The sequence below is a fragment of the Macadamia integrifolia genome, chromosome 11 (genome assembly GCF_013358625.1).
Source record: "Macadamia integrifolia cultivar HAES 741 chromosome 11, SCU_Mint_v3, whole genome shotgun sequence".
NCBI lineage: Eukaryota > Viridiplantae > Streptophyta > Magnoliopsida > Proteales > Proteaceae > Macadamia > Macadamia integrifolia.
Window position 1 is genome coordinate 19,504,765 of NC_056567.1, and position 22,870 is coordinate 19,527,634.

Sequence of the window (22,870 nt, forward strand, 5' to 3'; positions counted from 1 at the left end):
GGCCTAGTTTGGACCATTTATTAAATGTGTCAGGTTTGAGTTCGGCCCATTTATAAATGGTCGGTCTCGGTTTTGCTACTTGGACCGTCGGGCGCCCGACCGAGACCGATCGAATAACGCTCAACCGAGACCGGCCTATTGTGCATCGACTTGGCCCGACCCTTTAATGATTATAAAATATCTATTTTACCCCCCAAATTAAAGAATAAAAACTAAAAAGTAAAGACATGTTCACATTTTAAATAATTGTTATATTTGGTATCATTTATTGATTTATTGTCATTTTTTTTGGGCTTGCATGAGTAGGCCGGAATATAATAGCACATTTTAAAGAGGTCCCTTTAAAAACCGGTTAAAGCCCGTTTAACATTAAACATGTCCGTAGCCCGGTTAAGGCTCGACTAAAGCCCGATTAAGGTAGCCCGATTATAACCCGAGACCTACCGACCGAATATAAAGTGTACCATGCCCTCAATAACTAAGCCCGATTAGTTAAATGGGTGGACACGGTGTAGCTTTTGAAAGTCTTCAAGCCCGATCGAAACCGAACCAGCCCGACCGGTTGACACCCCTACTTAGCACCCAAAGTGTGAAGCCCATCTCCCCAAGGGTGTCAATTTTGGACCAGAACCGGGAATTGGACTGGTACTGTCCCATCCATTAAGTTATTCACAAAATAAAATAAAAAAGCGTGAACGGCAGGATTCGAACCTGCGCGGGCAGAGCCCACATGATTTCTAGTCATGCCCGATAACCACTCCGGCACGTCCACTTCATATGATGAAACTTCCTTAGTTTATTAACAAAATCATCTGTCCACAAACCCCCATAAATCCCAGCCAATCATGGTTGCGATGGAGGTTATGGTTATTGAGAATTCTTTGCAAGCACAGATCGGAAATTTCAACTCTCTGTAGACCTACGAACCTTTCCAAACCACAGACTCTTGTGACTCTGATTTTTTTTTCATTTTATTTCCTTTTGTTTTTTGGATCGCGAGTAGGTTTTCGTTTCTACGAAAATACACATCGGGTAAGACAAGAATTTTGGATTCCCATATCATGTTTGATTTCAATCTAAAAGCTGAAGCTATTAAATAGAGAGACCAACATATGAAGACACACCCAAGGTACCGATAGGGACTATGTATCATTTGGGAAAGGGAGGGGGGGAGGGGAAGACAAACCCTTCATTGTCAAATCTAATCATGTTGCTTTCCACGTAATGGCATTTGCCTTTATTCTTTCATAAAGAGCAACCTGGTGCACAAGACTCCCATTACTACAGGGTCTATGAGAGGTAAATCTACGTAGCTTTGCCTGACCATAAAATGTAACAAACCATAATGGTCCATGGTTCAAGGTTATTGGTATCTAAAGGATAGTAATCATTACCTGCAAAAAAAAGTTGTAGGCCACCATTGCAGGACCTGAGGACCATATCAGAAACATATGAATATATAATCAATATTATGACTCTATATAACTTTACCCTTCGTCATTGATATAATTACCAAATATTCCAACGTTACAGTCAAGCTTGTAGACGATAACAAGGATCGAACTGGATTAAATTAGAGAAATTATATGATGACCACAAGCTAAGCTCCACTGTGGGCTTCAAATATTTTACTCACCCTTGCATTGGGTTGGGTAAGCGAAATCACAAAGTCATGTTGGGTTCAAGTCAGTACGTCTAACTATTGTTCCTTCATCCTGTGGAAAGCGTTGTTTGTCGTATAGGGGCTTTGATCTGAAGGCTACAATCACTACCATGGAACAACTTTTTTCTGCACTGGTTTGCGTCTGACTATTGTTCCCTGCAGGTGAGCGAGACAGATAATACGGGCACTAATAACCAAACCAAGCCTAGTTCTCGCCAATAGTCGAAGAACCATATCAAAGACCTACAGAGATCCATCCAGTTTGGATTGGTGTTTAGTGTATGGTACTGATCGAAAAGAATCCATTGGTGTCCAAGACGCTATGGCATGCCCAGTTTATAGCTGCTTATCCTCTTTTGTCTTCCATTGTCTCAACCTCACACCTAAGCACCACGTTCTTAAGGATGGAGACCTTCAAGCTCTGAGGCTAACTGCCTATTGTGCATAGGGCCTAAGTAGATATTCACCATGGCATGCTGATCTGCGATTACTAACGAGTCCAACTTCATGTTCTCGAGTTGCAGAGAACAATCCAAACGACTAGTTGACAAGTAATGGGAATAAGACCCGAGAGGAACTGCAAACAAAACCCATGATTGGAGCTAAGAAACAGATTGGGGGATTTGGAGCAGCAAATCACCAGGAGAGTTGGAGCTAAGAAACAGATTGGGGGATATGGAGCAGCCAATCACCAGGAGAGTTACATCGAGTGCGTGGGCTCATCTTTGCGACCATAAGCAAAAAATTGCCGAGTCGAGACAGGAACAACCAATTTCCCTGACGAATGGAAAGTCTAATGTATAAAATCTCATCCCCTTGGATAGGGGCAATAACATGGAATGATGATGTGACAATCCTAACTGTTAAGTAAATAATACATAACATAAATTAACCATTTGTCCAATTTCAGAGCCCAACTCAATTAGTACCTTCCAATTCAAGGAATCAAAATGAAAGAAACTTTCCTTGAAAAAGAAAAAGGGGGGGAAATCTTCAATCACATTGCACCAACAGGGAAGAAAATACTGAGTTAAAATTTCCATCCCTCGAACAATGAAGCATGCATGGGGTGGCATATATACAGATAAAAAAGGGCCACTTTAAGCACCCTTTATGTTTGTATAATTTCACTCCACCGAACTAAATGATGGAAGATCATCAGGCCATTCAGGGAAACAATCTCCAAGTTCTCTAACTACTTCTGGCCCAGAGGGGGTATTACAAGCAACCCAAGCAAGCATTGAGCAGCTAAATTTGCTCCACATTCTTTCAGGTCGACAACTATGTTTTGCCTTCCAGCCAAAATTTGTGGCCAACGCAATAAAGTAAACAGTATTTACACACACAGCTAAGCTAACACTTCCATTCCACCCTTGTGATGGAAATGGGGCACTGCATGAGATGTGGAACATAACTACTCTTGCAACTGAGGCACCAATGGCTCGGAATGGCCGGCATCAGAGATCCATGAGTGGTCACTACCATTTTTCGCTCTCTGCATGCTGCAAGGGTCAGGGGATTTGGTTGGAACTAGAGGAGGCTGGCACAGCTCAAAGAAGCCTTTGCTCCCTTCGCCATAACTGCCAATGCATATAGTAGTGTCGCCTCGGCCTCGCCAGACGCCATCTTGAACGTTGTTGATCTCCAATGTTCTGGACTCCTGCTCCAAAATAAAGGATGCCGGTTACTTTCTATCTAAAGGAAAGCTCCACCATTTATATTTGGAATTGAAAATGACAATTCTATCCTTCAGGAATTCCTAATGGTAATCAAGCACCGGAACCTTTCAATGTCCATTATTATTTACATTAAGCTGTTCTTGTTCTGCAATCACAGTACAAGAGAGATAAAAACCTGGCATAATGTGCAGCAGGGGCAGATCAGATGATTGACACAGTCATCCATACAACTGTCACTACCCTGCAAAAGTGAATCCGACAAGAAGAATTGTCAGTGTCAAGTCGAGTGCAAGATAACTAACCAACATAACAACTAAATATACAAATAAATACAAGCAATGAGATTGCAACAGCATGGCAAAGGGAGAGACATGTCTGGTAGCCAATTTCTCAGAAAGAGACAATACAGATGTTAAACATTGGGAAAGTACTAAACCCATAATGTTCGAACTATTGGTGCATTTCTCAGTGAGATGTCCATGCAAATAGGGAAGAAGAAAATTAGAAAATGTCAACATTATGTACAGGTATTCCACTGTACACAGCCATTCACAGCTTCCCATGCCCTATTTGTCTCTACAAATCTCTCTTCCCTTCCGCCCCCTCCTCTCTCCAACTCTCTCAGGCTCCGACTGCATCCTGCGTGTAGTGTCTGAGTCAGTCACATTCGCCACATGAGTATCTTTGTCTTAGGCTTTGTTTGAGTCACTTTCTTTCCTAGCTGAAGCGTCTGTACCACCAAATGTAGTGTGTGAGTCAACTGCTTTCCAGCTTTCCCACTTTCCCCAGAAGCACTTCTACCTTGCCCGTGCTGATTTCCCCTCCTTCACTCCTCTTCTCTGTGATTGCAGTCTCTCCCTCCCGCAATGGCAATTTCAGTTAAGTTTCTTTTGGTCCTAGGACCATTTTAGACGAGTTAAGCAACCATCTTTAGCATGGTTCTCTACACCATCAGATATAGAATTTTTATCTTGGATTTATTAGAATATGTTAGAATGGAATTTTAGAGGGCGGACCTCGGCTCAAGCTCAACAGTAAGGTTGCTCCACTGCGACCTAGTGGTTGCAGGTTCGAGTCGGGAAACAGCCTCTTTGAGAAGTGGGGGTAAGCCCCTTTTGGTCTTTGTCGGTTCAATATTATTTGAAGATGAAACCACTTAAAATAACGGCAGATTTCATACAAATGTGAACAACGATGACTACAGTAAGTTCTATCAGTTCAACATGGGATCCACTATAATCCCCAGATCCAGCCATGCATACAGCACCATGTGGCTGCTGCTCCCCGCCACCAAGAAGTTTTTGGTCTTCGACGCTTTAATATTATGTGCAGATCGAACCAGTTAAAGTATCAGCATATTTCATGCAAATGTTAACAGCGATGACTAGAGTAAGTTCTATCAGTTTACATGACCTAGCTGTAGGTCAAGAGAACTCATTCCATTGGCAATGGGAAACATAACATCAGACTAGGATGACAAGATAGATTGCAGAACTGCCAAAAAACCACATGGTGCTAACCTTGATGGCAGGCAAAAAATATAACACAGACATGAGGTTAGGCATGCTAAAAAGCAATGGAAAAAGTCTTATGATGAAGGTTAAACAGAGCAAGATAAGCTCAGAAATGGGTTTATATGGTAGGAAGACTTTTATCCAAGATTTCAAGCCATGAAATGTATATCCCAACGATTTCCTAACATGATCAATTCCAGTAAAAATGGCAACTGGGCAGCTTGAGCAAGCAAGCATTCAGAAGTAAGAATATTTAGAGCTTGTTCTTTTAAGGTTCATTCTCTGTAGTAGGCCTGTGGTCCCGACGAGACTCAGGAAACATGAATTGGCTTTTTCTTTACCCTCCCTGATAGTGTAGCTCATACCATGAGAGCTAAGATGCTTGCAATTAAATGAGCTTTAGAGGTCAGACAGGTAAGATTAAATAATCCATGATCTTTTAAGGTTATACATCTAATAATCCATCCGTTTTGAAACACTAAATGCAAGTAAACATCTCAAATAAATGCTGGTAACTCCCAAAATAGCTACAACTTCATTTTGTGTCTGAGAAATCATTTGGCAAGGCAAAACCAACAGATAAATCATTACTTCCCACACTAATGAAGCCAGATATACACACTCAGACCAACAGTAGTGAGGATGGCATACAGATTCCTGTTACTTGAAATTCATCATGCAATACTAATATGAATTATGGCTACCTGTGATCTTTCAGTGCTGAGTATCCCTTTGTCAAGATTTAAAACAACCCATAAACTGCTAATGCCACACATATTATAGGAGTGTAGCTGCTCACCCAATGCACATACTAATCTAGTCTTCCCTTTCAACAGAACCAACATTTGGAAAACTTTCGGAGTCAAGAGTCAATTCAGCGTGCATATATTGCTTGTGCAAGGAACAATGACAGTTCTTATATTGATAGTAAACAATTTTTATAACACCAAACTGGAAGTTTTAATATTCATACAAAACCAAAAGTTCTACTGTGCTGTTCTAATACATGTATACTAAGCAGTTGGAGTATCAAAGTATCAAAGTCTAAACCTGCAGACACTTTAACCCAAAAAAAAAAAAAGAAGAACCTGTAGCCACTTGAGAGCCAAGGGGCTTGCTGTTGGAATATAAAGACATTGACCCCAAGAATAGAACTAAAATTGTGGAGCGGCAGCGATATATATATATATATATATATATATAATTTCCATTTTCAGTTTGATGAATGCATCTTATCTGAAGTATGCAACAATGGATCACCACCCCCCCCCCTTCCCCAAAAAACTAGAACAGGTGGGTGCAGTTGGAAAAGAGCTTTGAAGTGGGTTAGGGAAATGTTGAAATCATGGGTACTTTTAGAAGTAAGCTGGCAGTTACTTTCATGGTATATCACCAGTTGGCCTGGGATTGTATTCTTCCAGGTAGCAGAGAAAAGCAAATCAAATTGCAACTTTAGTTGAAGCAAAAAAGCCCTATGAATATTTAAATTGAAGTCCACTGTAAAGTAGAAGGATAAAAAGGGTACCAAAAAGTGGATTTTCAAAAGGATACGGGAAAGAACCATGTTCCCATAAGTACTCAAAAACAAACCAAGCATTTCCTTTCATTTGCTCTTCCAAAAGTTCCAATGGTATTAATTAATTTATTTATTTTTATTGGGGGGGGGGTGAAAAGCTTTATGTGTTTTCAAGAGTTTAGTATACTCTAAAAATTTTTAAGCGACATCAGGTCAAGCCATCTGAGAAAGTACTATAACTGAATCCATGGCATATGGAATACATTTGGAAAAGAAAACAATAAAGCAAAAATAGAAACCAAATAAAAGGAAAGAAATACTCCTCAGCTCAATCAACACTAAGTTACCATATGGCTTGTAAACAAAAATAAATAGATAAAAAAAGAATGTATTTATGGATACTAGTGCTTACCCTTATATGGAACTGTTTCCTGATCTGCGTACGGAAGAAACTCAAATATGCTCCAGCCAAAAATGTGAAAGCGACTGCTACATACAGAAAGCAGCGACGCATGGTGACAGCAAAGGCTATCAAGTTGAGAAGAGCAGTGACCGCAAGAACAAAATAAACAGTTCCCTGCCAAAAGCAAAAACTAATTCACTATTAGCTCAAGAACAGCATGTACCAGTATTTCTGGTAAAAGATTTTCGTTTTCTCTGATTATTGATTGATCCACTGCAACAATAAGTTGGATTTGCATGTCAAGAACAATACCCATTCGGGGACCACGAGAAACACTAGATAAGGTGATTCAGACGTTTCAAGTGAGGGCAGTATGTGATTGAGGAAAAAAAAATCAGTTGGATATGAGTTTGACTTAGGTTGACTGACTTGAAAATGAAGTTGGATCCAGTTTGACAATTTACACTTCTATCTGGTCTAGGGAAAATCATGTCTAAGTGGCAGCCAGGGCCCCACTTTCAGATAGTGATACTGAAAAAGGATAGCATACAGCATATGTCAAACCCTTGTACTAAATTTCCTAGAAGATTGATCCTAAATTTATTGCAAACAAATTGGTTTAATAATAGGGAATTAAGTTCCGACTTCTTTAACTTCCTGAAATTACAAAATTGAAAAAAGAACAGGGAAAAGAGTCAATCATATGGGTTCAAAGAGAATATATTTACTTGAATAAAGCAAGAACCAAAACCAGCTCTTCCCATGTTCTTCCCGAATCTGTAGCATGGGCAGCTGCAAGATCAAAATAAACCATCAATTGTGCTAAACAACTATAACCACATAAGAAGAAAAACAGAATCTTTCGTTCATCAACAATTTTTTTTCCTCTGGGTAGACATAGAAGTCGTCAACACTGTTGTGTCAAAGATCAGATCTTTGTTCCCATATGAGAAGGAAAGCGACTCCCTGACTTCCAAAATCAAAAGGTTCTTCCTTCACAAGTTTATCCCATGAAGATGGAACGGATACGAAGGGACAAATTACCTCAATCTCAATTATCAAGAGGGGGGGACCGTATCACTGAAAACCCATCTCTGAAATCCCACCCAACACAATCCAAATGGCCTTCAAAAACAGAACAACTCTCTTCTCACCTCCTAACTAAATGATAAAGAAACGCCACAGAAGAGAGGAGGGGAGGTGGAACTTGGGAGAGCGTCGAAGATAGAAAACACAAAAACAAGAGGAGCCGAGCACGAATTGGTACAAAAGAATATAAGCGAAAGAAAATACAAAACGAGGAAGAAAATATTGGAAAAAATAAATGGAAGAGGAAAGGAAAAGCTAACCAAGCCGTTTCGATGGCGATTCGACGGTCTACGAAGCAATCAAGGACTTCACCTTCCCACATCCTCTGGACTCCACCAATCTCTGTACCATCGATGTCCTCTCCCAATTTCTCCCATTTCTCCTTCGAAAAACCTTGCGTCTGTAATGCCACAGTAGAGCAAAGCATATCGAAATCCAATACAGTCATTCCTTCAATGAATGTATCCTCTTCTTTCTCTTCAACTCCATTAATGGGCTTCTCCTCAGAATCCTCCATCATCAAGGGTCTGAGCTTCTAAAGAACCCAAAAAAAAAAAACTCCCTTTCCTCCCTCTTTCTTTTGCTCTTAACAACATACAATGAAGGAAAGAAGAAAGAAAGGTTAGGACTTGGAAATACCCAGCTTCAACTTCTTCTCTACCACTGCTTTCCTATTAAGATTAAGAATGGGTTTCTTTCCTATTCCGATTCTTCACAAAAAAAAACAAAGCCAAAAACCAAAAACATTCCTTCACGAAACGATGTAGCCGTTCAATCCACGGAAACCATTTCCCATTCCTTTAATCCTTTCTCCTTCTCTGGTTTTTTCTTCTGAAATATCCATTTCTCTCCTCTTTCTAAGGGACTCTCCCTTCCTCCTTGCTGGGTTTTTCTGAAATATCCAATTTCTCCACTTTCTACGCCACTATCTAATCCATCCAATATTTAATTTAGATTACAATAAAATCTTGTTTTCCGAAGAACTAAACCAATTTTTAGGAAATCCATTTTTTATTTAGAGGAAGAGAGTGGTGATTCGAATTAGGTGTCCTGAGCCTCTGAACCTCTGAAAGTGGGTGGGAATGTGGATTGGCACGCAATAATGGAACAAAAGTATCTTAATGCGAGTCACGTGCTCATCACCGCATTCGACGGTGCCCGTGACACCACGTCAGCATTTTGTTTATATTTTCTCAAATCCAGGTCTATTTTGGAAGGTATGAGAGCCACATCTCTTACTTTTCCCCAACCCTAAAAGAGATATTTCCTTAGATGGACAATTGTCGTGTCAAAATAGTCTGCAGTGAAACAGTAAGATCCATTGAGTATTCAATGGCTGGAAAATATGATCGAATCTTTCAGCCATTAGATATTCACTGCCCTTCATCGCTCATTATAATAATTTGAGCTTGCAAATTTCGTAATTTTCTATTTGATCACATGGAAAAATGATAAAGGGAAATTTAATCATTACATGTTAAGAAAATGATTTGAAGGGATAATGTGTGTTGGCTGCCCTTCTGGTTATGGTTATGGTTATGGTTATGGTTATGGTTATGGTTATGATGTGTCATTAACAACTAACAATGCCAAGGATTATAATAGTAGTAGTATTCATCCAACCCACAATTGCACATGGATGGTCTTTTCAGAATAAATATAGGGATGAGGTTTTCTATTTCTCTTATCCTTTAAGAAATGACGTATCTTTTTCTTATTGGGGAACGTTAGAGATAGACTCGAAGAACAAATGAGTCAGCTTTTCAATTATATATAAAAAAATAAATGTTTCTTAATCACGCGACCCTTGTGCATAGATAAAGAGTGCAACAAAACGACACCCCCACCTTTGCGAAACCCTAAAAAAGCACACCCTCTGTTGATGCTTACGTGCACCCCTCTTTGACCCTTACGCGACCAAGGAACGTTCTTGTGCCTTTAATTTATTATAGTTGTCATGGTCCCATTTTGACGGCCACTAAAACTCAATGAAGAAAGACTCAATTTGATTATAGAAAAATCAAATGCCTATTTAATTATATTTTTAAATGTAAATTCTTAATTATAAAATGTGAGAGGATTCTTCAAGCCATCAATATTAAAAGAATATCCTTCAGTACATCAATCATGACATGAAAAATAATTTTGCCGATAAGCGACCAATATTGAGAGAGATAGTTTCCACATAGTCAGAATATGAGAAAATATGAAAGGATTCTCACACTATCGCTGTTGGGATTTTTTTTCTTACAAAATGTAACGATGAATCTAATGATCATAACAATAGTTAGTAAGTCCCCTTAAGATATGGTAAGATTAGTTTATCACAATTAATAATAATAGAAAATAGTCATTGTGAGTGATATAATTAGATTTAGATTGCTTAACAGAAAGTGATTACCAAAGTGATTGACCATCCTATGCACTTTGAGGCTCTTGGCGTGTTAAAACAGCCATGAAACAAGGGTTTGTGAGGTGGGCATAAATTATAAATTAAATTTCGGTGTAGTGTGGACACATAAATTATAATGGTCCCCCCCTCTCCAATTTCAAGAAAGAAATAAAAATAGAAATGGGAGTTGGACAATGGTAGGCAGGAATTGACAACATCCTTCTGGCGATTAAGTTGATGGTTTTAAATATCGGTACCGATAACAATATATTGCATTAAGTCTGATGGTTTTATCCTCATTTCTTGAGGAAAAGAACGATTTCTGATCGCGTGGTTTATGTGCTTCAACACAAAAGCCTATTCTTTCAACTCCCATCAAATCAAGAATGATACTCCAGCCTATATTCTCATTAGCTTTTACACACTTTCACACCGGTGCAGGTCATGTGATCAGATAACGAGCGATCTAGATAAATTTACTTTTATGTTACAATCTATATCAATATATGGGATTGATCCCACATTAATTTTCTATGAAAATTGATATGGATTAATATGATCTTGAGTCCCCTCATCTTGTAAATCGATTAATAAGGTTAAGTTTTTCCAGGACATATCGAATCCCTCAAGCTTTGAAACGTCATGGTGAAACCCGATACCGTATTTTAAAACCATGCTTGGGTTAGGGGTAGGTTAGGGTAGGTTTTGAGAATCAATTCGAGCGATAGATGAAGCTAATAAAAGCGAGAGGCCCTACAGAAGCCAGCCCACTCTGAGCTGTGCGCCTGTGCATCGATCATCCAAACAGACCTTAGGGAGTGCTTTAAGCCCTGCGTTGGCGTGTTCGCTTGGATTATGCAAGGGGCGGCTAACTGCCGATGCGCAGCCCCACAGTTATTAATAATTGAAGCTGCGTTGTCTGTAAATCGTAACAGTAAATTATTAATTATTTCACTTATAAATAATAGTAATAATTTATTAATTATTATAATAATAATAATATTGTTAACGTTGTTGTTTTATGAGCTTTGGATGCTCGTCAAATGTTTTATTGCGTCGCAGATGATTCAAGTCCTGGATTAAACATTCCTTTGTATGAATTCAGGCAAATGTCTTGCACCCTTTTTGTGCTGTTTGGGATTTTGTTTTTCCTTTGTATGAATTTACCCAATTAGCCCTTATGGTCTGGTTGCATTGTTGCAATCATATTATATTCCTTTCTTATCCATAAGGGTTGTTGGAGGAAAGTTCAATCAAATTTGAAATTACAAAATTGACCCTCATTATATATGATTCAAGTATCCAACTACATCATCTGGTGATGGGCAACATTGGATTGTGACTTTGTGGTAAGGTAGGGAGTGAATCTGAATCATAAGTCATGACTCATGACTCATGTCTCATGACTCATGACCCAAAATAACATATCCCACCAAACTGGTCTATGTTTCATCTTGCAGATAATCCTTTCCCAGCAGCTATGTAAAATCTGCCCCAGACCTAACCTCTGGACCATCGACTTTCTTGGAGTTAGCGGCTCAAACAATTGAAGTATTGGGATGAGAAGGGTAAGGGACTTTTCCAAGGGGAAGAAGAGAAAAATAGACACATATCTAGTGGACCAACGACATAACCAGCCTTTTCCCAAATAAATAAATAAACTATGTGTTGCTGCTTAATCTTATACCGATACCTGAGGACAGTATTGTCCATGAGAGTGTTTCAATGTTCTGTTTGACATTCACTGTTCTATTTCTAAAGCAGATAGACTTCTTGGTGAACTAGGTTGGAGAAGCTATGGATGTCTGCCTCTCTGCATGTTAGGGACATGATTTTCTCATGTTAATAAGAAGTGAATTAAATATTTACCCAAAAAAAATACATTTAACACTTTCAATGTTTCAAAAATTATTTTTACTCTTGCATTAGATAGTGTATTAAATATTTACTAAAAAAATATAATGTATTAAATAACTTTTGAAAATAAGACGGGGGAATTAAAATAAAATTACTTCATAGTTTCACCACTTCAGTGACTTCTAAGTTGCAGCTCTATATACAGTTCTATGGGTTTGAAGATTCAAACATGAACTTAACCCTTCCTACATGAGAATGCCATTTGTAACAAAAATCTCATTAACTGTACCTTGTTGCTATAGTACAACCTTGCACAAAACGGAATAGATGAAAATGGCTGATTAACAGCAGACTCTCTAAGCCAAGAAAAAACAACAAAATGTCATCAATGCAAATACGCAATACATCTTCTCTGAATCAACTTTTTGGGTGATTCAAGTCTTCGCCGCAGGTCTCACCAGTCCCAACCCTGAACCACTACCCAAATGCTTAAAATCTGTTGCCTCCAACTTATCCCCATGGCCAGAAAATCCAGTCCCTCCTTTCTCCAGGCACACTAGATTCTTCTCTTTGCACCCTCTGTTGCATACCAAACAAACCTTATCAACGGCCATAAACCTATCCGCACACTTCTTGCAGAAGACGTGCCCACATGTATTGAGGGCCACGAGTGTTAGTGTGTTGGTCAGAGTAACCTTGCAGCTAGGACAAATGAAGCTCCGATCCAGAGGATTGGAATTCTTCTCCTCACCACTCTCTTCTGTGAAGTGAATGGGGAATAGGGTCTTAAGCCTGAGCTTCTCATTGCCTTCTGGACAGACAGTATCGGTAGAGGGGGCCTCCACTTTGACCGGAGCTTCCGGTGTTGCAGAAGGCAGCCAAAATGCTTTCATGTTACGGAGGGCTTCCTCTTCATATGATGTGACCTTCACACTGTTTGCCCCATGGAAACCATTCTTGTCCCTGGTATAATTCCTGTCATTGTATTGAGGCACTGCACCATGGTTTTGCTGATCAAAGGCATCAAGCTCTCTGGCCTTCTGCAGCATTAGCTTCTCTTCTTCTTCCAACTCCTCTTGCTTCTGTTGGGCAGTATGGGCAGCCACCTTTCTGCCAGAGTAGAAAAAACCTCATCAGGGGTGGCATAGGAAATTATATGGGTATTCCATGGACTCTTAACTAAGAACATACGGAAATTCATTACCTTCAAAGGCCCATCCAAAATGGTTATTTCAGAGGGATCGGAGCAATTTTTACCACAAAATGGAAATAAATTATGAGGCAGTAAAAATCTTGAGAGGTGTTTCCAGTTCCTCAACTTGAGGATGATGCGAAACCGGGGTTGGGAAACCCTATTCGGTTTGCTTATGGGCCCACTTGGATAGTCAATAACTCAATTACAACAATCAATGGCAGATTTGTAATTAAAGTAAATAGTATGGGCAGGTATCATGGTCTACGGTCTCGTCAATAATGAAACATAACATGAACTCATTGCAATATTTACTTATGCATGGGGGTATTTCTGGGATTACAAAGGCACTAATAGGATTAGAGGGGAGGTGTGGGGATTTATGGTAAATAAACTAAAGAAGGGGTTATAAGGAAATGTATAATCTAAAGTGGAAAGAACCTGGGTTGTCTCCTACCTCAGGTTGGACCAGAAAATCCAACAGAGGGCAGGCTTCAATTCAAGTGAAAGAACTCATTCAATCCAACAGCAGTGACTTTGAAACTTCAAACGAAGATCACTAATCCAACTACCTCTGATCTCCAACCGATAATAAACCAAACAAGCAGTCAATAACTAAAGAAACCCCACTGCAATGGAGTCTGGCGGTAATGATGCTTCCAACTGAAATCCCAGACCAAGTTACACAGCAGAGGATATATTCTAGGAGATGGATTACCCTCAGGTAAGACTTTAATACCCAAAATCTGGAAGGGAGAAGATTGGGACGAGAGAGATATATCAAATCTTCGCAGCCCAATTTCTGGGTAAACGGAAACAGAGCAGAAGAGGAAAAAAAGGAGGGAGGAGGAGGAGAAGGAGAGTCACAAGAATAAGAAAGGGGAAGGGGAGATTGCACACACAAGCACGCAGCTCTCTTCAAACAAAACCCAGTTCTCTCATTCAATTATCAGCTGATCTATTCACTAAATTACACCAAAGAAAAAAAAAAATACCTAGCATAATAATGGAAACCAACAAAAATAAACTAAGTATTCTAGGAAACAAAAAGAAGTCCTACGTATCTACCTAAGTAAACCAACCTTATAAAGCAAAGAAAATCAAATAAACTCAATATTGCATCCCTAATTATCAACTATCACCTCTCTTTAGACCAGAAAACCAGTGTGGTCTGATTGAGTCTAGGCTTAGGCCTCCAAAGAGGGTCGGTTCAGTCCAGCCAAGGCAAGGCATCTGCACCAGGGGAATCATGCATTCATTTTGATCAAGAATCCTATTTCTAAAGGAGTCCCTCAAATGAGAAGCAGCAATTAGTCCACTTTATTCATAGAACTATCAATAAAGATGAAAGACGAATGCATCTCTCCCTACTTTGCATCGACTAAAAGCAATTTACTAATGAACACTTGGGTACCAAACAGTATCAGTCCATTCAACAATTGGAAAGTGGAGACATTAGGAGAAAGTATTTTGATGAGTTGGTAAGGAAAGACATGCAAAAACTAAGTCTGACCCTAGTATGACATCAAACAGAGCTGTTTGGAGGGCAAAGATCTATGTTGCCAACTGCATTTAGGTGGGATGGCCCAGAGGTGTTGCATAATTGCATTGCTGTGTTTCTTTTCTTTATCTTTCCCCCTTTTCTCTCCTCTTCCCTATATATTATATATTTTTTCCTTTGACGGATCCATGCAGCCGACCCCATTTAGTTGGGAAAAGCTAAGTTGTTGCTGTTGTTGTTGTTATTGTAGTTTGAGGAAGTTATTACCCTTTGCCATCTGTTTGAGCATAGGACAGAAACATGCACTTTTTTTTTCCCCAGAAACATAAATCAGGAGGGTGATGAAGGTGGGATATATTCATTGACAAGTACAAAACAACTACATGTTCTGCATTGTCTATATGCGAGAAAAGTATTTCTGGAGTTTGTCTATATGCCAGTATCAGTTTTTTGATCCATTCAACAATTGGAAAGTGGAGACAATACGAGAAAAGTATTTCTAGAGTTTGTCACCATTTACCATCTTTGACGAGGTAGAGAGGAGCACAGGAGGTGGAATATTTCCACGGACAAGTACAGGAGAATTGATGAGGTAGAGAGGAGGGTAAAAAGGTTCATTATGCACTAGGTTGGTATTGAAGATTTCATAATACAAACCTGAGTAGAATATTTAATGGACTGCTACAACTCTTCATGGGTTTACTTATTTTTTTATGCAGTATAATTTTAATTCCATAACCATCAGAAATATTATCAAAACACACAGGATAGAGGGACTTTACACCACAGGCAAAGGTAAAGATAACAAAAGTAAGTCCATATCAGGACTCTTAAAGTACTTTCAGTGACGTGAGCTGATTGGCTAACTTTCTCTTGCCCTGTGGAATTGAATGTTGTCCTGATAATTATTCCTGGTTAAACCCCTCCACACCCCCCCCCCCAAAAAAAAAAATTGAAGAACAATTCATTTAATCCTACAAATTAACAACCTATAGAATTCTCCAATTTTTCCTACAAATCAAGACTAACATTAACAATATCTTTAAGTGCAGATAATAACAATAAAGCTTGCCACAAATCATAAAAACAAGTAGGAAAAGTTAAGTCACTCACTGCCACGACATATGACAAATGAAAAAGCAAAACGGAAAAACAGACACCATCTCTTTCGAGTTCATTCAACATAAAGATCCAAGCAGAATACCTTACACACAAAATTTTGGCCAATTCTCTTCTTTAAAAAGTTTCAACAAATATATAATAGGGTCCACCTCTGAGAAGACCAACGTTTTCCATCAAAATTCAGTTTGCACCTTGAGATATGCTCCAAGTCCCCAACAGACCATAAGTGTGACACATGTAACTCCAAATAACTCTACCAATAGCCAGCCAAATGGCTCAGAAATTGTAATGGAGTAATTAATGGTAAATCTAATCATTCCCCTGACATATACTCCAGAAACTCGGAATGAATTTACTCCTTCCAATTAGTCAATGAACATAAAGCACTACACGTGGATGCAGCCAACCCAAAGAAGGTTGCTACATTGGACAAGGCAGAGGTTGAATAGGAAGCAGCAAGGAAATAGGAGTCCTTTGAAGCAAGAAAACTAGATTATGTGGGAAGATGATGCAGTCAACAGATTAGAGCTAGTGCTAATCCCGACTTCCCCTTGGGGGCTGTTTTGTCCTTTGTACTTTCTTTTGGTTGTTATTTCCTGTTATGCCCTTGTTAGTGTTAGTTCTAAATATATTGAATGAAGTGGGTGGTCCCAACCCTTAGGTTGTGACTCCAACTCCCCCCCTTCTCTCCTCTTTTACTTCTTTCTTTTTTATTATTTACAGGGTTAAAATGGGGGGGGGAGTATATATATATATATATATATCTTAAGATCCAGCAGTCAGAACCTGCTCAATTTCAAATAGGGTTCTTGAACATGCGATAAAAATCTTAAGATAATTCAATGGTTAGTTTGCTTAATCTCGAAAAAAGCCTTGCATATGAACTTCTAGAAGCACAAGTTCAAGTTGCAGGAAAACTAGAAGAATACTTACTTGTTAATGGATGAAGGATGAAGGATGATGGAAGAATAAGAACAAATAAATTAAACAACCGGGGTTCACACCGTAAGGTGGTTCGATTGGATCAAACACCAATTTCCTTGATCAAACGCAAAAGGGTTTCTTAATCAAACGCAAGAGGTTCTTCAATGAACAAGAGAGCAGCAAAAGCAGCAACTTTGTTTATCAAATTCGAGTACAATGCTAGACCCCCTTGCAAACTTATATAAAAGAGTAAAAAACTAAACTCATACACTATAAAGGCCTAACTCAATCCTTAACTAATAAGGTAACGCAAATTGATTAAGAAACTAAAATAATAGAAAAAATAGACTCAAAACAGCACTGGACTTCTAGTAAGGATGTAAATCGGTCTGGTACCCAAATTTGGTTCAGTTTCAATTCCAATCGTCAATTACTATGCTGGAACCAGAAAACCAATTTCCACCTCAATTATGTTACCTAGTTCTGGATTGTAACCATATTCTATTCGGTTCGGTTCGGATCTGGTTTCGTTTTTTGGTTCTGGTTCTGGTTCCGTTTTGACACCCTTGACTTATAAACCCCTAATCCAGCCTAGTTAAAACATTAACTAGCAAGTAAAATAAAGAAATAAAGACATTAACTTAACTAATCCCGTAAGCTAAGCCTATACCCATATTAAAGGCCAATTAAAATAGTCCATTACAAAGAAAACTCATGGAACTAAAGATCCAACACATAAATAACACATCCCAAAGCTTATTTATAATAAAATAAGCCTTTTTAGGTGATTTAACTGCATCACCCAACATGCATAGAACCCAACCCAAGGCTTATTTCCACTAAAATAAGCCCACTTTTGTTGATTTATTTGCATTACAATTCCTTCCTATTAAGAGGTCAATAAATTCATCCAACAAGTACTCCACCCAATCTGATCTATAAGGAATTTGATACTCTTATCAAATTGATTCCCAACCCTAGCATGGAACTCTTTGAACTTTTCAAAAGTTTTCGACTTCCAATGCATAAGGAATCTGTATCCATAACGAGTGTAGTCATCAGTAAATGTCACAAAATACCCATACCCCATATCGAGCTGGATTATTTATTCAACCAGAAACATCAAAATGGATTAACTCCAGCAAACTATTGGCCCTTCTACCCTTATTGGAAAAGGGTATCCTGGTCATTTTTCATTGCAAACATGATTCATAGGTCGGAAAAGACTTACCCTCAGACTATCTAAAAGTCCCTCTTCGACTAACCTATTTATCCACTCTAATCCAATATAACCTAACTTAAAATACCATAAATATATAGAGTTTACAGGTGCATGCAATCTTTTCAAATCAACATATGATACCTCGTTTGTTTTCACAACTGAATTTAAGAAGTATAATCCATTTTCCAAAATTCCAGATGCAATAAACCTACCATTATTGTGAATAATAAGTTTTTGACCGAATAGGGAAACATAACCAATAGTAATTAACCTTGAAACTGAAAAGATGTTTCTTTTAAACTCTAGTACATAATAACAATCGTTTAATACCAAAACAGATATTTTAATTTCAAAACAAAAGTGTCTAACTGTCATAGCTATGCCTTCTGCTCCCGTCCCTATTTTGAGATATACTTTATCTCTATAACATTTTCTTGTCTCCTTGAATCCCTGCAACATATTGCAAACGTGGGTAGTAGCCCCAGATTTCACCAACCCTGTGTCAGTTGGACCTTTCAACGAATTGAATTCAAATAAGAAAAAACAATTAATGATACCTTCTTCCTGTTTCTTCCTCTTAAGAGTGGCAAGGTAAGCATGACAATTCCTCTTCCAGTGTCCTAGCTTGTCACAATGGAAACAATTTCCTTTTGCAACCTTTTTATCAACCCCTCCATCCTTGACCTTTAATGTCTTATCCTTATTGGGCTTCTTTTTCTTGCCTTTCGGCTTAGAACTAGAAGTCCCAATATCTGCAGCCATTACCACTACCTTCTGCTTCTTAAGTGTAAACTCTGCCTCTTGTAACATATTCATGAGTTCATAAATACTCACAATAACCTTGTTCAAATGAAAATTCATAATAAACGTACTATATGTAGGAGGCAAGGAAGCAAGGATTGTGTCAATCTTATATTGAGCAACAAAAGTTGTCCCAAGAGATTCCAATTCTAGGAAAAGATTGTTCACCTTCATCACATGATCCAGAATTGAAGTCTCCTCAGACATCCTTGTATTGAGGAGAGTCCTGATGACTGCTTGGTAAGTTTAAACATCTCATGCAACTCCTTCATCATGTCCCTTGCAATAGGTAGCTTATCACATGATTTGGCAATGGTCTTATCCAGGGAACTCAGGATATAGACCTTGGCTTGAGAGTCTTTCACATCGAATCTCTCATAAGCCTGTTGTTCTTTTGAGTTATTATGGTCAGGCAATGGAGGAGACTCTTGTTCCAGAACACTGGAGAGTTTTTCCGCATGAAGTACCAACATTAGGTTCCTTTTCCAGCTCATATAGTTCAAACCGGTCAGATGATTTTCGTTCAAAAGGGTAGTAATTGCAAGAGGATTCGTCATACTATCCAATCTACAAAAACTATGTACAAGTAAATTTTAGTATGCATGGCATGACCATTAAATACAAGTGGATAAGTCTAAAACAATGGTTTTTCACATTATAAGCTACCCTCATAACTCATAAAATGTGAATTGGAGCGTTTCATTCCTTACATACACAACTTACCTTATAGGGAGTCATTTCACCCGTTTTGATTGAGTGGACAAACTCTAACCATCATGTCTCATCATATAAGATGAGTCTTCCAATTAATTAGCCATTTGAGTGCCGTGCAATTCATATCGGCTAACACACGCTCAAACCAATTGCATACCTATCATCTCGAAGTGAATCACAATACCAAGGGATGATGCCCACTATTGTAGTGCAGTCCCACAAGTTGTGTCCACTAACCATCTCATAGGAGACGAACGTAAACCATTTCATAAATTACTCCATACATTATCTTATTCGCATCTACAAGAATCAACCTATAAAACCTCTACGCCCTCCAACGATAAGACGCCATGGAGATTCAACCTCTTAAGAATTTCCATTTAACACTTGCTTTAATTAATCTAATAATTACATTAAACATTCATCACATGTACTTTAATTCATATGCATCATCGCATGACAACATTCATCTCATGATATGAGTATCACATGAAATTATAAAAGAAAAAAAAATAATTATATATAAATAAACAAATAAAGTTCTAATATAACATTTTGTCCAAAAAATTTCACTTCTCTTTCATGACATATGGGGGAGAATTAAACCTCATTTTCTCCCACTCAACAAACTAATAATTAAATTTACTTAATGGATCTCATCCAATAACAAAATGTATTCTTAAAGAAAATCTCCATGTGGCTACATCTCTCTGATGAATGTTATCCACAATGCATCTGCCATACCCATCATTTTATCAATTGGAAGAAAAACCTAAATCTCAAATACATCCCAGTTAAAGCAACCTTGGAGAAACCAACCCCCTAACCAGGTTTGTTGTCAGACTATATTACCAATGGGGTAATCAGTCCCATTAAAGTCCAAACAAGCTCCATAATCACTTAGAATAGATCAGATTAAACAGAGAAGGACAGACCTGAGTACAAACCAGCAAGCTCCATAATCACTTAGAATAGATCAGATTAAACAGAGAAGGACAGACCTGAGTACAAACCAGCAATTAGGTCAAATAGGGCTCAAAAGGGAGAAAAAACACAATAGTCAAACCTGGCCTTGGACACCCTTCAAATTAGGATTGAATGTAGCTAATAATATCTCCAAGCATCCCTCCAAAGATGGTTGGAAACCACCAAGTAGGTTGCAAACTAATCGCAACCCAGAGCAGGGCAGAAATTAGGGTTTCATAAGGTTTTGGGAGAAAACCTGTGGTTCATTGTAAAGGGCTCCAAAGGGCCTGTCGTGCTGATTGAGTGCTCCTATTGGGAGCTGGAACAAAACCCTAAAGGGCTGGTTGATTGGGTTTCAGATCAGGAAGATCTAATGATCAACCCACACCCCAAAAATCCTTATCCCTGCATAAAATGCACTCCTCTGCTCCAGCAAAGAAAACTATAGACTGATTGTAAATCATACCAATCGCAGGCTGGTTGCAAATCAGGGTGAAGAAAACTCCCAACTCTAAACCTTTTAAAGGGCCCCCATGAACGTGTAATAGTAAGGCCTTTTCTTTATAGTAAATGCATGTTATAATTACCTTATGTAGGACGAGGGCTAGTAGTATTTTAATTTTCGAAAGAATGTGCCTCATGCCTCAGGTGCCAGGAGGCCTTTGCACCTTTAGTAGACATTGTCCCTTAACTATTCTGCCATTTGGAAGTTAATTCTACTCTAACCTGAACCTCTGCCAAAGCACTACTTGGGCACCACAAAAGAAGGGTGCAGCAGAGCTGAAAGATAACCATAATATTAGAAGATTGAAAAATGTATTCCAGCAGGTCAAATCACACAGCCAAGGGGTTCTATACTGGAGAGATGAAATGTTAAGGAATTTTAGTGTGTCGCAGAGAATGGGTACATCGATTTGAGAATTAGAAGCAAATCTTTTAGATCCAATAGGAGGAAGGATACCGGTGGTATATTCTTCATATTGAATCAACCTGAAACTCAAAATTGTAACACTAATGACATCTACTCACATCCTAAGGTCAGTTCCTTTCTCATTCTGGTAATGAATATACATTATACATGCAGAATGCAGCTTAAGGTTCAACCACGTAGAGGCTCTATAACAGTACAATCCAAGTTATCTTCAAAGAGAAGGTGATGGAAAGGAAGCACAAAAACTAAAACTTCATATCTTGAGTTCAATCGGGAACAAAAAGGACCACTGTTTTAGCCTAAACCGTGAACAGCCCAAACACCCCTTGTTAGGCAAGTATTCCATAAATGGAGGTACAAAATAATCTCAGCAAAATCCAATATCGTGAGACCAAACGACTATTCCCGCAAACAACAATAATTCAGGGAAGCTCATAACTAAGACGAATATGAATAAGTAATTTAAAAAACGAATTAACTGATCATACATAAACAAAATATGAAACAACGACAAGGCGAACTGGATGTTTTAAGTAAGAGCAAAAACCGACCTTTGAATGTCCTTCTTTTGAGCCAACATGCACTCAAGTATGCATTCCTTGCAAAAGACGTGGCCTTTCTGGCAACAAAGAGGATCGATTAAGGGCTTCAGACAGAGACCACAGGCGTCGAAGGGCTTAATTGAATCCCTACCAAGCCTCTCCTTCTGAGTTCCGTAACCGAGCTTTCGTTTCTCATCGTACGTAAAGAAAGCGAGATCATTGTTATTCTTCGAATGTCGCTGCGGCATCTCTCAAAACCCTAACTACTGCAATTAAAAATTAATTTTCAAAGAAATACCGAAGAAGAAGACCACGACGACGACGACGACGACTAGGAGTAGAACAGAGCCAGAAAAGAGAGAAAAATCAAAATCTATACTTACAGATTAGGACTTGAGACCTGAGAGAGGGGTTGATCGAATCGAAGTATGTACTCCAAAGATAACCAAGAGACGGCCCGCCGATAGAACAAGTTACTGTTACCGAATTTCGGCTAAAATATTCTCGAACAAGCGCCTATACGGCGCTTTATATAGTATTTTATCGGAATCGGATCGGATTGGATCGGTATCGATCTTGACAGATCCCAATTCTTGGCCGATACTGCATTAAGTACGGGCACAGGATAAAATAGCTTTAAGAAATACTTTTTTTAATTGAACTCAAGGGTATTTCTGTCCGATCATAGCCCGGATTTCGACTTCCCAAACCTTGCTCCGAAATCATCACTGATCGGAATTTCATGGGTCTGGAATCTGGATACTAATGTGTGCTGTCGGTTTCAATCGGGATGTTCCGGTCCAGGGTCAATCCCAAAACCGGTTCATTTTTTAAATGGTCCC

General features: G+C 38.7%; 2 protein-coding genes and 1 non-coding gene across 6 annotated transcripts; all 3 read right to left on the reverse strand.

The window, feature by feature from the left end:
- Positions 1-690: 690 nt before the first annotated feature.
- Positions 691-772, reverse strand: TRNAS-AGA. Its single transcript has one exon. It is a non-coding gene; the product is annotated as a tRNA-Ser (tRNA).
- Positions 773-2,678: 1,906 nt separating this feature from the next.
- LOC122094168 (protein PLANT CADMIUM RESISTANCE 8) lies at positions 2,679-8,910 on the reverse strand. Its single transcript, XM_042664881.1, has 5 exons — positions 8,125-8,910; positions 7,504-7,567; positions 6,785-6,949; positions 3,518-3,583; positions 2,679-3,323 (listed from the first exon to the last, which is right to left on the reverse strand). Exons 1-5 carry the CDS (start codon positions 8,382-8,384, stop codon positions 3,078-3,080), a joined length of 801 nt encoding a protein of 266 aa, XP_042520815.1. The 5' UTR covers positions 8,385-8,910; the 3' UTR covers positions 2,679-3,077.
- A 3,464-nt stretch (positions 8,911-12,374) lies between these two features.
- Positions 12,375-22,557, reverse strand: LOC122093964 (E3 ubiquitin-protein ligase CSU1). 4 transcript variants are annotated; one of them, XM_042664528.1, is made up of 3 exons: positions 22,429-22,557; positions 22,038-22,294; positions 12,375-13,223 (listed from the first exon to the last, which is right to left on the reverse strand). In XM_042664528.1, the coding sequence occupies exons 2-3, from the start codon at positions 22,274-22,276 to the stop codon at positions 12,548-12,550; spliced, it is 915 nt and encodes a 304-aa protein (XP_042520462.1). In that variant the 5' UTR covers positions 22,277-22,294; positions 22,429-22,557; the 3' UTR covers positions 12,375-12,547. The 4 variants fall into 4 exon arrangements, with proteins under 4 accessions (XP_042520462.1, XP_042520459.1, XP_042520463.1 ...); XM_042664525.1 differs by having other exon boundaries at positions 22,412-22,543; XM_042664529.1 differs by having other exon boundaries at positions 22,038-22,291; positions 22,412-22,524.
- Between the last annotated feature and the right edge of the window lie 313 nt (positions 22,558-22,870).